Source organism: Columba livia, chromosome 10 (assembly GCF_036013475.1).
Source record: "Columba livia isolate bColLiv1 breed racing homer chromosome 10, bColLiv1.pat.W.v2, whole genome shotgun sequence".
Classification (NCBI taxonomy): domain Eukaryota; kingdom Metazoa; phylum Chordata; class Aves; order Columbiformes; family Columbidae; genus Columba; species Columba livia.
This window is the reverse complement of record NC_088611.1, coordinates 17949439-17967193: the sequence shown is the minus strand read 5'-3', so window position 1 is coordinate 17967193 and position 17755 is coordinate 17949439. Positions and strand designations below refer to the sequence as shown.

General features: G+C 40.9%; 1 protein-coding gene across 3 annotated transcripts in view; it reads left to right on the top strand.

The window, feature by feature from the left end:
• The first annotated feature begins 465 nt into the window (after positions 1-465).
• PRKAR2A (protein kinase cAMP-dependent type II regulatory subunit alpha) overlaps positions 466-17755 on the top strand; it is a 53752-nt gene continuing 36462 nt past the window's right edge. For 2 of the 3 annotated variants that reach the window (XM_065075599.1, XM_065075598.1), the window contains exon 1: positions 487-910. In XM_065075599.1, coding sequence (XP_064931671.1) covers positions 661-910 — 250 coding nt within the window. In that variant the 5' untranslated portion in view covers positions 487-660. Of the gene's footprint in view, positions 911-17755 lie in introns of all 3 variants that reach the window. The other variant, XM_065075597.1, reaches the window with a different exon arrangement.

The window sequence follows — 17755 nt, the reverse complement described above, 5'->3', positions numbered from 1 at the left end:
ACTGCTGACAGCCCAGGCGCTGCGTGACCAGAGACAAAGATCCGCACGACCGTCCACCGCTGGCCCTTGCCCCTCCCCACCCCGACACCGGCTCTGCTCCGAGGGTTTGCAAACAGCGCCCAAGCCCGTTCCGAACCGCCGTGACCGGGGCCGGACGATTCCAGCCCGTTCCGCCCGGGCAGACGCCCGGACCCTGCTCAGGTTTCCCACGGGCTGAACCGCCCGCACGAGCGGCTGCTCCGCCGAGCCGCTCCCGGGATCCCCGCCCCTGCCGGGCCCCTGCGGTCCCGCCGGACACCGGGTGGCACCGGGGGACACTGGAGGACACCGGGCTCCCCCGCGCGCCGCCGCCACCACCCTCGTGCCCGGCGCCTCCGCTCGCGCCTCGCAATGACGCGCGCGCGCGCGCCTCCCCCGTGACGCACGCGCCTCCCCGCTCGGCGCGTGCGCGGCCGTTGGACCCGCGCCCGCTCCCGCGCCTGCGCAGCCGGAGCCGCTCCCGTCCCCGGCTCCCCCCTCCCCTCCTCTCCTCCGGCGAGGCTCGTGTGACCGGAGCGGCGGGAGTCAGTCAGCGCCCGCGGAGGGAGGCCCCGAGCCCGCCACCGCCACAGCCGGCCGCGGAGGGGGGGAGAGGCGGCGGTCTCCTCGGTGTCCGGCACCATGAACATCGAGATCCCGCCGGGCCTCACCGAACTGCTGCAGAGCTTCACGGTGGAGGTGCTGCGGCAGCGGCCGCCCGACCTGCTGGGCTTCGCCGCCGACTACTTCACCCGCCGGCGGGATGCCCGCGAGCAGGAGGCGGCCGGCGGCCGCAGGGTGGTGAGCTTCGACGGGGAGCCCATGCAGACGGAGTCCAACGGCGAAGAGGAGCCCGACCGCCGCGACGAGGACTCCGACTCCGACTTCGAGCGTGAGTACGGGCGGCGAGGGGCGGCGGCGGGAGGCTGTGCGGGGCTCTGCGGGGCTGCCCGTGGCGGTGAGGAAGCGCCGAGGGCCGCGGGGTCCTGCCCCGGCGCGGGGAGCAGCCCGGAAGGCCAGTCGGGAGCCTCGGCCACCCCGTCCTCGGTGCCGTTGTCCCGGCCGCTGCCGCTCGGGGCTGCCGGGCGGGATGGATTGAATGGGGGAAGAGGCTCCGGCCGCGTCCCCTGGCAGCGCGGGTGCTGCCGGGGTCCCTCCCTCCGGGGCGCCGCAGAACTGGCCTCTCGGCCGGAGCCCTTGCTCGCCCTGACGCCAGGCCCGTGGACTCCAAGAGGAGCCTCGTTCCCCGGGTGGGATGTCAGAAAGCAGCTGCACAGAGCTGCCGTGTAACGGCTGGGTTATCAGTGCATTGAGCAGACTGCCAGGCATGTGATAGGGAAGATCATGTGTTATTGTGCAACCTCTTCTGTGCTTATCTTTACGTTTCTGTCTTTAAATCATTGCGGGCAAGTGTTTTTTCATTGACAGAGGGGATGTTTATTGCCACCGTTGTGTGTTTAAAGTGGTTATTATAAGGCACTGCAATAACTTTTTAATACGTTGCGAACAAGCAAAAATTCAAACCCACCTGTATATTCCTGCTTATAGTATAGCTTACCTGATCTAGACAATGATTGGCTTGTGATACTTCGTTTTTATTCTGTCAAAATATACTATGTGTGTTCTGCAATGTGCAGTGTTTGTAATTCGAACTGTAATTGAGCGTCAATGCCACAAGTTATTTAAAATGTTTGTGAATGGGACTTCTTGGCACACCCAGAATTTTGGACCTGAAATCGCTGAATACTCTCTCATAACTAGAAAATAACTTAAGGGGAGAGGGCAAGGTGAGAAAAGGCATGCTTTCCATAAGCTTTCAATGCCCTCGGTTGGAGGTCTTGTGCCCTTGACCTATAACTTGAGTAAAGGTTTCTGACTTTTATTGACAGAGGATCCTGTTTTAGACCAATTACTGTGTGTCACCTTGTGGATGCAGAGCGTTCTTAAATCTGTGCTGTGGTTAACAGTTTTAAAGAAATAAGAAGAAATTAAACCATGGAACAAATATTTGTATTTATTAAAGAAGAATAGAGAGACCAGCTATTTTTTTCAGCCCTTCTAGGCTGGGAACTTCACAAAGTAAAACACAGCTTCAGCTCTTGAAAATATACCACCTAACCAGGACATGAAATATGTGAGAGGAGAAGAATAAAATGCACTGTCAGAATGAATTAAAAAGCACTTTGCAATTACTGCCTAGATTTGATTTTTTTCTTTTTCTAATGAGAGAGAGGTTCTGTTTATGGCATGGAGAAGATGGAAGGGTAAAGAGGTGGATGCTGGTACGGACTGGGTTGAAATTAAGGGGATGTGCAAGTGTGAGCACAGATCTATGACAGTAATTACAAGTGATTTCGCTTGTCCTGCAACCCAAGTCAGCAATATTTTCAAATATCTTTAAATATAAAAGAAGTTACAATTTTGTGTAAGATGTATTATTTGAAAATGAAGTTCTAGATTGGAAAAATTGCAGTAAATAGTTGGATGTAATTTTTTAAAAATGTTCAATATCTTTGTATATAACATTTTCCTTTTTTTTAAAAAAAAAAAAAAACAAATTCACAAAAAACACCACTCCACCAGAGCTTTTAATGTAATTGAAAGCAACTTTTCTATTTCTTGATCAGTTTATCTTCTTTTAGGGTTTGACAGACCTTCTCCAGGGAAGTGTAATTTTCCTAGTGAATGTTGGCAACTGCAGCTGAAAGGATCCTCTGAAGTTAAATGTTTTCAGATAAAAATCTAAAAACTTGATGGTGGCAAACAACATTGCAGTTACAGCTTTATGAGGTGAGGCTGTCCAAAGCAGAAGGGTGGTTCCTTTGCTTCAAGTTTCTACTCATCATCTTTCTATCTTAGTCAGAGAGAAAATAATTTAACGAGGCCAGTCAGTATCACTTGTTGTAGTCAGAGCCCTTCGGCAAGTGGCGCTGTCAGTAGCGCTTGTCTTGCTGCCCACCTGAAAACCTGAACTATTCCCTCCTTAGTGTTTCAGAGACCTGTGGAGGAGAGTGTGATGATCTGTGCAACAGCAGGCGAGGGTCTCTCTGCAGGGTCAGGGAAACGAGTCTTTCCTGTGGTGTTTACTGGTGTGGGTGGCAGTCAACTGTGGCTGTATGTTTTTTAGATTTATAGACAGCTTTATTAATGAGAAAATGTTCAGCCAGAGGTTCTGGTATCTTTGTCTTCGGTGAATATTGTAAGTAGGACAATACATCTGCCTTGTTCTGGAAGACCAGGTCCTGTGTGCTTGTAGACTGCTTAGCATTTAAATGACACTTAAAGATAGAGAAAACACACAAAATGAGAGAGTTTCAGATAATCTCATTGGCCAGGCCCTACTACTGTTTATTAGGATTGCATTTTTTCATCCTGGGCAACTTAGGAAAGACTTGAATTAATTTCACCGTGTTTTCATAGGTTAACAATTTTTTACCTCTGAGTTGCAAAGACAGGTCAAATGGATGTTTTAAAAATGTTGCCATAGCTGTTTTTAAATATAAAGATAAAATTGAGCAATTGTTTTTGTAAAGTACTATGTTAAGAAAAATTTAAAGATAGTTAAAATAGTTGTGTTTGTTGGGAGTGTGAAAGATGTCTGCAAAAATAATGTGCTTGTATTCATGTTTCTGGCACAATATTGAATTTATGCGTCTCACTACGCTGCATCTACATGCTATGAGTTAGAAGACACTTTGGATAAGTTTTGTGTCTTTTTGGTATGCTTTGAGTACATATGGCAATAGAAGTGAGAAATAACTTAAAATCAGAGTGAGTTCTTGGCCTTTGGTGTAAACCATGTGGGCAACGTCTTCATGTAGTCATAGTGACACCAGTGGTTCCTTGTCTGCCCTAATGACACTTATTAATGTGGTAAAAGTCACTGAAACTAAGAGGACTACAAAAACCCTTCTGTTTTCTTGTGACACGTAAGAAGTTACTTCCAGGTTTATGTTTATTCTCTGAACCCCCTGGAGTTTCATCTCTCATTTTAAGGGGTTTTGTAAATGTGATCAAAGGACATCGGGATCTGGCTGTTCAGCAGAGAGTGGTGTGTAAGGAATGTGTAGAAATAAAATGATCATAGTGGGAGGAAAACCTCCAGAAACATTTATCCAATGGGCTGTGACAGAGAATATATACATACGAAGCTTTCCTCAGAGCCTTTATTTGATTAGTATAACTGCAAAATCAACAAGCTGATAGAGTTGGGAAAAGATGCAAAGTGACAATATAAAAAATGAGGCTGAGGACATAACCAAGGATGACTATGTCTTCTCAAAATGTGTCCTTGACTGCGACACTTGTAATTTTAACAAGGAAGCTCTGAATGGATGTGTTAAGGCTGCGAAATTAAAGCCACAGAAATGGTCCATCCACTGTTTGAGACTGAGTCATGGCTTTTGGAAACCAAAACCTCCTGTTGTGAGCAGCACATCTGAAGGAATGCTGGCAGCTTTCCTCCCATCAGTCGAGGCCATTGCACAAAGGTGCAAGGTGCTGCACCGTTAGCTTTCCATTTTATGTCCTTGTTTGTAACGGTGATCAGTTAATTAATAAAACACCTGTATTTATTCTTGGAGATATTAAACATAACTAACAGTGGAACTAAAATGGTTTTGAGATTATATACTAACTTGAGCAACTCAGATGTTTTAACTAATGGCAAGTATTTTAGTGCAAATTGAATTTTTCCCTCCCAGGGTTTCTCCTTGACACTGAGGCAAAGATTATGTGCTTTTCAGCTGCTCCCTGAGCAAAAGAAAGCACTTCTCATGATATTGCTTTTGAAATAATCCTCCTCAGTATGCTCTATTGTTAGGAAGGAAAATGGTGCATAAGAATCTGGATGAAGAGGTGAAAAGATCCTGTCTAGTTCTGCACTGAGCTTCTCAACTAAAATTCAAGGATTTGTGAAATGTCATTTCTAAACCAGCAATAGGATGTCTGAGCAGAAGAGATGCAGGGAGGAGGGAATAGGGAAGTGGACTTTTACGTCATCAGATCTTGGACGTGGTACAGAGTAAGAGCTCAGTCCATCCTTGAAATATTTCTCTTTTTAATTGTTAATGGAAGTGCTTAATATTAAATTAAACCTGTTTCAGATTACTTCTCTTCTTAAGCTTATGCTTTCTTATTCTGTACTTTGCTGATGTGTCCTGTGGAATTCCTCAGGAATTACCGTGTTACATCAATCACACAGCATTAGTGCTCTGCCTACATCAGTTCACAGGTCAGGCATAACTCCTTGCTGTTTTCCTGAAATAATTCAAGGAAATTTATCGAAAGGCAGATGTCAGATGATTTTAAGACGTTTGAAGGATAGCATAAGGAGAATAGTGGTCCTTCTGAAGAACACTGTTCAAGTTTTCAGATGTAATTCCGATTCATGGCTTATTGCAATTGTTTCTGTCACCTTTAAAATGAAAGTACTTTTAACTTTTTAGTGATACTTTCACCTATATACTTCCTCCATAATTGTTAATTTACTGGGAATAAAGCACAGTAGCTCTCTCCTCAATGTTTTGTTTGACCTTAACATTAAAAGAGCTTCTCTTTGCAGAACATCTTTTTTGCACTATTATTGCATTGTATGATGCAAATTCAGTCCAAAGAATGGTTACTGTATTTAAAATCTAGGTAGCACAGTGGGCACTTTCATAATCTGATAATTACTATTGCTACATTTTAAAAAATTGTTTTACTGACTCATGTGGCTTAATTGCTTAATAGAGTAATTATAACAAAAGTGTTTTGTGCTCTACTTAAGTAGTTACTAGATATTTAGGGAGATGGATGAAGAAGCTTTAGATTATGATTTAACTGTATTAAGCATTTGAGTTTAGTGTACAAAGGAAGAAATATGCATGATTCCTTTGGAATATGTTTTCAAATGGTGTGTATGTGAGCAAGCCTAGCAACCTGAAGGTACAGAAGAAACTTTAGAGTTTTATTTATTCTTTTACCTCCATCAATAACATGATAGCAATTATAAAGCAAAGTATTAGTGACACATCCGTGTTTTAAGAGGAGTATATGTCTACACTTAATTTTCTAATTTTGATAGGTCTTGGCAGCATAGTGTCTTGAACGTGTTTAGCATAAGAAATACCAAGTGAAAGACTGCCGTTGTGCAGCTGCTGTACTCGCACGTCTTTGCTTTTGCAGAGAGTTCTCACTAACTTAAATCTGAAGGATTAAATAGAGTAACTGCTGTTAGTACTAATGGAACTTCACTCCCTATATTTATCTTGTTCACACAGTGGAACTTTGCAGATAAACGAAGTATTAAGGAAGACTGAGGTAACTTCTCTTTAGTTACGTGGACAAAATATCTAAAGCTTTTTTTCTGGAAGTCTTTTTGCGTCTGTATTTGCTTATCACAAGAGACTTGCTTTTCAGCGTTTGTTCTTAAGATTGTATTTACTCTATTAAAAGGTTAGACTAGGACTTTTTTTGCTAAGTGATGTCGTTCTAAGAAGGTCAACGTTTGTATCAGTGGAACCCGAAGGAAGGTTTCATCAGTAATCTTCAGTACAAAGGACAATTAAAATACAGGTGTAATATGCTGTTCTTACCTGAGATAGTAACAGAACTGAAAGTATGAAGTGAAGGGATAAAAGTTGCTGGCTGAGGAACAGAGAATTGTAGATGACTTGGCTGAAATTTGCAGGTATCACTGGGTGTTGCTAAATGTCTATTGATCTACATCAGGAAGGAGGAACTTCTATGTTAATTTTCAAATATGGGTTTCTTGCAATTTCGACATAGTGCACTCACAGAGTTATTTGTAACGTCCGGACATTGGCACTGTTATTACTGCTATAGCATCTACTAGACAGTCCTTAGAATCTCTCAAGAAAAATATCCTCTTAATCTGGTTTGCTATTAGTGGCTTGACATAATTGTTCTGCTTTCCTTAAGTGATCCATAAATTCTAAAATGTGAGGAAGCAAGCAGTACTTTTTTGTTTAAAATTTCTTTTAAGTTCATATTTGTGGTCTGTTGCATTTTTGTTTGACTGTTAAGCTTGATATTTCCTGAAAGAGCTTTTGGTACTATATATAACCATATAGATAAATTAAATTCTAGACTCAGTTTCTGCTTTTTAAATATCTTTCTGTTACTTTGGGCAAGTAGAAACTGCATTACTCTATGTACTAGCCTATGAAAAGAACATCGCTGTAAAGGAAGTGGATAAGTAGCCTTTGTAAATAATTGCTGAATTCTTAAATGCTTGTGATTCCATATTGAAAAAGTTTATTGTAAGAAAAATACTGTGAAACTTCTAAAATTGGATTATTCTAGCTGGTTTGAAATTAAACTAAAGGAAATGGTTGTATTGCAATAGTAGGTATTGTACTGAATACCAGCTTCTTTTTAACTGTGCTATTTTTTTTTCATTTAATACACTATTATTAGAGTGCAGAGACAATTCCGCCAGTGTTGCAGAGTGCCATCTTCCCCTTTTCCTAATACTGGAGTTTAGTTGTATCCTCTTACCTAAAATAGAACAATGGAGATCTCGGGGAAGAGGAGGAGACAACAGAGAACGAACTCGCTTCAAATTATTCACCAGCCACTCATTAAAAAGCATTAATGTTTAACAAAGAGCAGTTGCTGATTATTCAAATGAAGACTGGAACTGGAGCCAAGATGAGCTATGAATGTTTCTCGCTGGCTTTAGTAACGTTTTCAACTGTATGAATGATCATTCATATTTTTTTGTGAAAGAAGAGGGAGACTATGACAAATATAATTCTAACAAACGTACCGGTTCCTCTTTTAGAGGGATGTTATTCTTGCCTCTGTGTAGTCCTTTAGATTCATTCAGGTATGCTGCTGCACTTGCATCTTTGTGTTCCATACCTACCATGGTCGGTATGTAACAATTGGTTGGGGTTTTTTTTGACACATCAGGATTCTTCCATTCACGTAGGTTTCATTTTTTTCCTGAAATACCATCAGTTCCACAGCGAATGATGTGCACTCTTCTGCACTCTGCGTTTTCAGTATGTTTGCATGTCACTGTAATATGAAACAGACAAGATAACACATAAATGATAATGTCAGTTAGAAAAGTAAGCAATCTGAGTGTGGATGGAACACTGATTTATAAAAGTCTCTTGCACCAAGATACTAATTCTGCTAAAGGGAGTGTGGTTATGAGATCTTCATGCAAAAGGATCCTTTTCTTTTAAAAATATGGATCTAAAAGAGGGATCATCAGGTGGAAACTCCAGAGGTCTGGTACACAGAATAAGCAGCAGTTTTGTGGTCATTTGTGTTTTGTCTGTGAGGTGGTGAAAATTGTGGTGATCATGTCATTGTTCTCTGTGTGCTTTAATGAGTAGGATACTTAGAAGAGAGATGAGATTTAGAAAGCAAGCCTGTTTTACAGTTATTATACTACTAGAATTTGGCCTCTGTTTTATAAATATACGATAAATCATATAATGAAGCCCAGTGTTGTATTAGTAGCAGTTATACTATTAGCCCGTCCCATCCTGGGGCATTTCTTTTTTATGTGGAAGTTGCAAATGATGAGTAGTGGCAGTTCTGCATGGACTTGGAAATTCCCTTTAGGAGGGAAGACATGGCTAGGAACAGCCTGCCTTCAAGGCGTGTGGGAGCGACTGCAGGGATTCCTTCTGCAGCATTGCTTTTCTGATCATTTAAAAGCAACAACAAGCAAACTTGTTTTTTACTTTTCTAAGAAAAAAAAATAAGCCACTCTGTTGCCTCCCTCTGCTTCCTGTTGACTTTGAGGGTGGCTTGAAGAACAGGTTTGCTTCTCCTCAGAAATGATCTCCAGCCTGCAGGAACTCCATTTCTGAGTTCATTTTACAGACATCTGGAACCCCGTGCTCCTTTTGGCTATTGGTGAAGTCCAAACCAAGATGGTACATGATCACGGACCTTACCTGCAAAACTGAGCAAACTGCCACAAAATCTCTCTCTAACCTGTTGTGTGAAGGATTAGGATTGCAAGCTGGAGATGCAGTGCTGGTTTGGGTAAAAATATGTTCTTCCGTCTACAACTGTTTCTGTGTTTCTCCGAGTTGGAGTGGTGTGCAGTGAAGGGTTGCAGAGCTTCGAGCACTGCTGCTCTTGTTGCAGAGCATTTGAAAAACATGCACGGAGTTTGTGTGGGGAGCAAACTACGTGTTTTTTAGATGAGGGTGGAGAAACTGCTTTGTAGTTTTCCTGTGTATTTTTTGAATAAGCTGTAGTGCCAAGTTCCTTGTTCTTGGTGATTGTATATTGACAGACGGTTAGAAAGCAGGATGTCACAATGGCCCTTCATTTCCATTTTGGTTCTTCCTCCCTTGGGCTAACATACTGTTTTTTGCTTCCTACTGAGAAAGCTATATTCCACAGAAGACATTTTAAGAAAAGAAAAATACAAATATTTGTGGGTCGTGTGTGTCGTGTTTTGTTTTGTTTTCCCCTGTAGGGGCTCCAGTAAATGCTGCAATTTCTGTGGCAACACTTGTGCTAATCCTGATCCTTCAGGAAGATTTGCTTCCTTAAGGACATGCTGTAGTGTAAGGAACTGGTCCATCTCAGCTTGTCATGGATATGAGGAATAGCTCTCTGTGAAAGGTGTCTCATGGACAGCCCTGGAATGAAAATTAAAGGATGATGGAGTTGCTTTCTCAGGGATAATTTATGAAAGATGGCTCATTAAAACAGATTAACATTCAGTCTTCTGGCTCTAACATCGTTGGGGGCATGATTCCACAAGTATTCTTGTTCTAAAATGCTGAAACTTGGTATTATTCAGAGTGGCATTGTTGCTTTAAATACTCTAGTTTCTCAAGAATATAGAAGTTAAATATCACTGGATATAATTTGTATAATGATTTTAGGTCTGATCTTGAGATGGTAACTTTATGATGAACTGGGCTTCGGTTTCTCTTGTGGTCTGTATGAGCATCTTGTAGAGCCCTGTGAAGTAATTTTAATTTCTTGCTGCTGAAGACATTTAAGTGTTGTATCTTGTTATTTTTATAGCACTGTGAAGCAATATCACTTTGTACGGTGTATAGATTGGTTTTGCTAGCGTGTGTCAGTTTTTCTTTTCATAGTTTCACATGCAGATACTGCTAACTTTTCATGGCTAAAAGATTTGCTTTGTGTAGCGTTTGTTTTGAAGTAATAAGTAACAGTGACTGTGCGGAGCTTCAGACTAGAAGTTCTACTAAAAATCGGTTCATGCAGAAGCTGAACCATGTAGGACTTGCCACCTGCTGCAGCTCACTCAAGTCAGGGAATTTCTGTTGTTGTTACTGGCATATTTGTATTAGGGTGAATGCCAACATGTACACTCTTGCAGGGACTTCAAACATTCATGAGTATAAAAGAGGATTTTCCCTGGCCTGGGGAGAACACACAGTTTCTTTTACTATTATCCCTTCTTGGGAAACAGGACAAATCTGTCTTCAGCCTTCCTCTTTCCCCAAAATCATCTTCCCGTGAAAGTGCACAGGATGCAATTACTGGAAGTGTATGTGTGTGGGGGTTGTCTGTCAAAATACTTTTTTACATGGAGATTACTCTTTTTACAACAATATGTTTTAAGTAGGGTTTGCTGAATATTGACTTAATATTGTTAAAGCATAAATTTGATGGACTAAAAAGTATAAAATACATTAATTTGAGATGTGGTAGAGAAGTTATTTTTTACTCCTAATTTTGTTGTGTATCACAACGTGAAGATTGCCTTGATAACAACTTTTCTACATTTTAAAACATACGTATTTAGAATCTACTCAACTTTATGTATACTTGGTTTACTACAAGAACCTTACCAAGTTATATCTGAATGGAACAAGATTCACTTGTGAATTATCAATGGGTATAATTTTACTGGCAATGAAGTAGCAGGAGGGAAGGACCAGCTCCTTTGACCTGCTGGTGACGCTGCTCCTGGTGAAGCCGTGAAACCAGCCTGGCACACACAAGTGTACTTGGTGCCCCGATTTAAATGTGAATGTGTGAAATCAGGCTCTGAATCAGCTTGAAGTGACGCTTGATGCTGGTCTAATTGAAATTTCTCTTGTTCTTTCATACAGATCAAATCAGATGACGGCATACGCCATTCCAGCTTTGTCTGATGTAAAAACATGCTATGTTTCATCATCCAAATCAGTAATGACAGGAATTGGTAATGAAATTAGAAGTGACCCTACCAAAGAACTCTGGGCTTTTATGTGCCTCCTGTTTTAGCTATAGGATGGATGCTATTCTTAAGTCCTACCTATGTAAGTGTAATTATACAATCCTGAACTGAGGCTGACCTGGCAAGTATAGCTGTGGAACATCTATGCAGGGCATATAAAACACTCTGCTCTTTCAGTGTGGCTCTTTGTTTCTGCTGAGCTTCAGATCTTCTTGTCTGTATTTTTCTTTGGAATTGCTCTCTTTTGTAGAACCAGTGCAGTTCCACTTGTTTCTTACCGTCTGCCACATAGTACCAGACTGTGCAGTGACTCCAACCTGTTTTAGCTGAGACTGTAAATAGCTAAGAGGCAAAAGGAAAAGCTGCTTATGCTGCATCTTATCCGTAACTGCCTGTGTTAGTTCTTTCTGTTCCAGTGCAAACTTGAGCAGACCAGCTGTGTATCACTGAAGATGTAAGACTGACCCTTTTTTCCTTTGCACTGAAACAGATTGGAAGTGCTGCTGCAATTGGGCCGTCAATCCTCTGGTTGTGTGCTCAGGTTTTGGACTGAAACCACACTCTTTCCCCCTTTGTTGCCATTGCATTGTGTGTTCTGAAATGGTGGTGGGTGTGCAAGTAGAGACTGGAGACTGACCATGTATTACACCCTGAGCATGACCAATTGTGTCTTCCCTTTCTGTGTAACTCGCTCACTTCTCTTGGAGGCTGTGCTGGAGCTAAGCTGTGTCCGTTAAGCCCATTAGTCTATCAGAAGAAGGGCACCAGAGTTAAACTTGGATCACCGTGATTTTCTGTTCTTACGTTGCCTCTACTTGTGTAATTATTTTTTGTGGCAACATACCTAATGAGCTATCATCTTGAAGTTTCGTTAGATTTGTGAAGAAGTGTTTGTTACAATACTATGGCAAAGATAGCGGAAGGCCGGTTCCCCAAGAAAACATGTATTTCATGAAAAGCAAGTGTTGTTCTTAGATAAAAGGGACATAGGAACTCTGTTAAGATTTATATAAGTTGAAAAATGTATTACATCAGTTTGAAGGTGTAACATGTAACAGCTAGTTGCTTGTATTAGAGAGAACTTTACTTTGTGTGTGTGTGTAATATGCACACATACATACTTTTCTTCATATAGATTGCTGATGACTGCCCCATTTGTCAGAAACTTACAGATGGGTACAAGCCGAAAACACATAGATGATTGGGAAAATGTAAATTTATATTACCATCATTTGGTAAGTATTTGAAGCAAATGATGATGCTATTAACTTAGCGTTATTTTAATCTTAAAAAATAGGTAACTATGTTGTTCATTCAAGAATAATCAGTCCGACATAGTAGGAAAGTATCTTGAATCACTGAGCACACCTGTTAATTGAATTCTTTTATTTGGGTACTCTTACATGCTTAGCAATGGTCACGTTTTAGATTTTTATGAATGCTTTGAGCTTCACTACTCAGTTTCAGTTGCACTAAAGTTCAGTTTTCTTTGTCCTCTTTTGTTTACTGGTTAGATTTGCCTAAATCTGTATCTTAATGAAAGGTGTGAGCATTCAGTTTTGTCAGTTCGTTGTCTCTCTGTGAAAATTGACTGAATATAAACCGTTCTGCTTATAAGTAGTTTAAGGTGCTAGTAAACTATATTAGGTACGGATGGCATTGTAGAACTGTTTCATGATAGTAAATATTTGATTTTTCAAGATACCTTTAATGTCCTGATACCACATTATTTAAAGACACTATCAGTCTCAGCAGGACTTTACAATAAACCTGCCAAGCAGCTGCCAAGTGCAGATAGCCAACATTTACATTCAGTGTTGTGTGATGGTAGCTGTGACATGATTCCAATTAAAAGCTTGGTCTGCACACTGCAGATGTCTTCTGAATATTAATGTGTACTACAGACAGAGCAGATGGAATATCTTTAAAATACAATGCAGTGAGTGTAAAATTAAGGTTGGGTTTCTGGTGGAAACGGAGAGGCAGTCAAAATAATTCCTTTTTTCTTTGTTTTTCATTACTCAACCACAAGAATATCTGTGTATTGTTGCCATCTTTATATATAGGAGGAAATCAACTCTTCACTATGCATCCAAGTAAAAATACAGCATTATGCCTTATTGAAGTTGTGTTAAATGCCAGATGTACCTAGAAAACTATTAGGAGTGCGTGCAACATTTGCTGTGCCTTAAAATATGTCTCTGCCTAAAGGACAGATACGAGGCAATACATAACAGTTGAAATGTAGGGTGTCTGTGAGTTGAGGAGTTCATTGACAAAAGCTATGTAAAATATATATAGGAGTATGTATTTAATTGGGATTTGAAGGTGTTATGTGAGGTGTATTAGGAAGAGTTCACCCTGGATAGGAGGGGTGGTGTAACACTGGAAACAAAGAGAGCAGCAAGGACTCAGTGGTGCGCTGCAGCGTGGCCTGTTGCAGACCCAAAGGAAGCTGTCAGCAAACAGCAGCAACCCAGCTGGGAAAGCGTGTGGATTAATTGCTTAAGTATTTACTGCGTTTCCGTGGCAGTCCTTGGGATGTGGAGTAAAGCTTTGGTAGCGGGAATATGTCAAAAAGTCTTGGAAGTAACAGGGTAAGTGTTGTATTGAAACAGAAAGCAGAGGGTTTGTATGTGAGTGGGAACGGGAACTTTCCTCTTTTCAGCTGCAGTTGTCTTGCCCTCCCAGGCAGAATGTGGTTGTGTGAGAAGGGAGTGAGCGGCTGTGCACAGAGGGAAGGGGTGATAGGGAAGGAAGTGACAGAAGGCACAAAATACGTAAATCCAGTACACTGTTTAACTCGCTAGTGCTATGACCATGGCTGTGGCATGCTTGCCTCCTACCCTTTTTATACTTAATTTTACAATAACTTATACCTAAGGCTGTGTAAACACTCAAGCCAGTGCCAGTGAAAGCATTTTCCACTTCATCCATATTACTTTTTTTTCTGTACTTGTCAAACGTTGCTTTAAACCGCGTTTCTGAAGTTTCAACCAAAAATATTTCAGATAAAACTTGTCTTTGGTACATTTCAAGTATCTTAAATACCTGAAGTATGAGTCCTCCCTTCTAATATATCTATGATTTCTGGTGGGATGGGAGTGTGGTGGATAAAGAGGTGAAGTTTGAAAGCAGGACGGGTGAGGTAGAAGGGAAGAGTCAAGAGACTTGGACAGGCAGAGGCTGTGCTGCCTTCGCCACTGTGCCTGGACACGCGGCTCAGGTGCCCATGTGTCTCACTCATTAGCCTTGTGCTTCCCTAGGTAAGATGCCGCTATCTTTTCCTGTATGAAGCATTTATTTTAAAGAATTTTTCAGTTATTTCACCTTGATATGATGTTTCTGGTACTCTAGAGTCTCATACTCATCTTTGGCCCCTTCTGGCTTTTTCATTGTCAGGGAATCCCTGTGAAAGTCATTTCCAAATATGTTCAGGATCTTTACTTTTTATGATCTACTTGATGTTGGGTCTGTAAGCCTAACGTCATTCTGGGCTTTAAAACTTCTGTTGTATTACTAATGTGGCTTCATTGCTTCCCTATCTCTAAAACGCCTTTCTCTTTAAGCTTGCTCCTAAAGCCAAAGCAAATGTCCCTTTTTCACTTATTGTGTCTTGCTTTGCTGTGCCCTCCAGTGTCTTGCCTCTTCTGACAATACTTTGAAGATTTGCCGGTTGCTTCTTAACCCTCCTGGTTCTTTGCAGCATCCTTCATTTTCCGTGCAACGTATAATTTTGTCTTTCCTTGAAAAAATTCTCCAGTCTTTCATTTCAGTCCCTGACAATCTCCATTGTAGTATCAGCATTCAGTTATATCTTTAATCACTGGGAAATATATCCTTTCCACTGAGATTGTATCTTAGCGCTGGGAATTTGTCTAATTTCATGTCTGTAAAGCAAGCGCATGCCTTACTGCGATCTCTTTGATCTTCATAATATAGATTACGCTCATAAAAAATCGAGGCAAAAAAAAAGTGCTGTGTTTGGCTAGATATCTGAAACATGTCAGCAAGAAATAAGAGAGGGCTGTGTGGGTCATGCCATTGCAATGTCAGATAATACGGGGTGCTGCTTGATGGGTATTCGTTCTCCTGTACTTGGGCTTCAGTCAGGCTGAATTAACTCCTGAATTCTGAGAGCAGGGTGCACTGCACACCAATCGTGGTCCTTTTTTGCATTGAATTAATATCTGCTGAGAAACATAATCAAAATAGTACCATGCACGACTGTTCAAGTTTAGTCATGGAATGAGAATATTGAAACGGTGATATGTTTTTGCTAAAGAATGCCTTTAATTCAAAACAAACAAAACTTTTACTGACAGTTCTTGACAAGATGTTACAACCAGAGGTTCCTCTAAATTTCTTTCAGAGGGTCAAGTAAACATTTATGATTTTCTTGAATTTTTCAGCTATTTAAAGTCTGTCCATTCCAGAGGGCATATTAATTTTTCTTCTCTGTTTAAGAAAACAGCCAACCAAAATAGCACAACAGCTTTAATAACTTTGTAAAACATCTTCTTTTGACTGCCAGAGATGTCTTGCTTGTTGACTCAATTTTTTTCCTCCAGAAGTAGTTATCCTTTCTATCAGAGGGGTTCTAAAGAACTCAGGGGCTCCTGACAGTGTTTTCCCTTTTCATGTCAGTAATTTTAAAGTCCAAATTAAAAAATCAATTAAAATGGAGACCAGGATGTGTTACTACTTTGGGTTTATATTTTATTATCGCTTGCTACTGATGAGATCTCTTTTTAAATCCTGGGAATGTAAAGGTATCTATGCCTCTATTACTTTAGCAGAGGAACACAGTGTTTAATATTCATGTATTTTTTGTTATTGGTTTCCTCTCTTACAGAAAGGTGAAGTGTGTGTGTGTACACAGACAATCCTGGACCATGGTTTCCATTTTCCTGCCTTCTTTTTCTAACGTTCTGTGCTCCGTTTGTCTTCTGAAAGAACTCACTTCCTCCCTAGCGTTCCCTGACCTTTTGTCTTCCTCCAAATATCTGGCGTGCTTCAGCTGACACCGTCACTATCTCTCCTGCCTGTCCTAACCAGGTTCTGAGTTTCCATCCTTTTCTGGGGGGGGTGAGAATAGAAGGAAAAAAACAATGGCACCTGTAAAACTTCCATTTCTGTCTGTTTTGCTTTTCTGAAAGAAACGTTGACGTGTGGACTGTTGGGTTCCAGAACTGCCTCTGAAAACAAATGGAATAGTTTGTAGCCCCACTCACATTCCCCACCTTGTCAAGCAGGAAGGGGTTAGTGGAATTTGCCACTGACCAGCAGGGACATCCTGAAGGAAATCATGGATACACAACTATTGTATTAGTAATAGTCACAGAGAGTCCCATTATTTTACTTACTTGTTGAAAAACAAGTTCAGATTTGCATGTATTAAAGTGTGATTGCATATCTGATGATGGAAGTCTTGTTTCTGCTATAGCATTACTTTTTAGTTACTAGAAATCCTAAAAGGTTGATACTTGAATCTTTACATTTTCTCACAGTTCCGTGGTTCATACTCATGTAAGTCCGTTAACATCTTGGTGCGTAGAAAAACAGTTTGACAGCTGTAGTCTAGCACTTCCTTATCGTAACTTGATATAACATTCCGTGGAGACAGTCACGCCTCAGATTTATACTCCACTCTGCTTCTGGTATTTCAGCTTTAATATAGTGTCAGCTCACATGTTGTTTGGATAATCTTAATTGACTTGTTAAATACGAACAGTTTACATTCTGTTTCTCCTTTTGTCTCTGTTCACGTAGGATGATCTTGTTCCACGATTCGATGGGAATGTACCCTGGAAACCACTAATTTCTGTTGTGTTTTCTTTTTTTAAAGCTGGTGTTTTATGTCTATGTTCTATGAAATCCAACTACTATACTGCTTACTTTATGCAACCTCTCATATGTGAACTTTGCTCTATGTTTCATCAGAAAACCTTAAAAAGATTGTTAAGTTGATGAGAGTGTTACATCTGTATTAGATTTTTGTGTGCACAATGATTTAACTTAGTCTGCTGCTATAAATTGTATCCAGTATCACAAACAATCAGCATGTGGGTTGGTTTTTATTCCCAGTTGTCCTTGTGAAAAGCCAAGTGCTTGTGGAGGAAGAGGAATGAAGTTTGCACAGTATCCAGTGCAGAGGGGTAACATCTGGTACTGTCAGCTCGTGCCTGGGACACCAGTTCTTTCCTTTCTTTGTCCCTGATTTTTTTTCCTGTGACCCTGAACTGATCTTTTGAGTCTTATTTATCCTTTCATTAAGAATTTAATGTTCTTAGTATGTATAAGAAGAGGATTGCCGTAGCTGGGAGTATTATTGTTGTAATTTCTCTGTTCATTTCAGGCTTTAGTGTCTTCTGTTACTGTACAATGCTAATGAGTAGCATCGAGAAATAGCTTCTACTATTACGGTAGTAGTGTAACTTTTAAAAAGCTTGCTGGTGTTTTTTACCAGTCACTTTTGTTACTCTGACAAAGTAGGGGTCCCATGCACTGTAGGGAAAGTGTTCTTTTAGATCTGGTTGGAGAATCATTTTA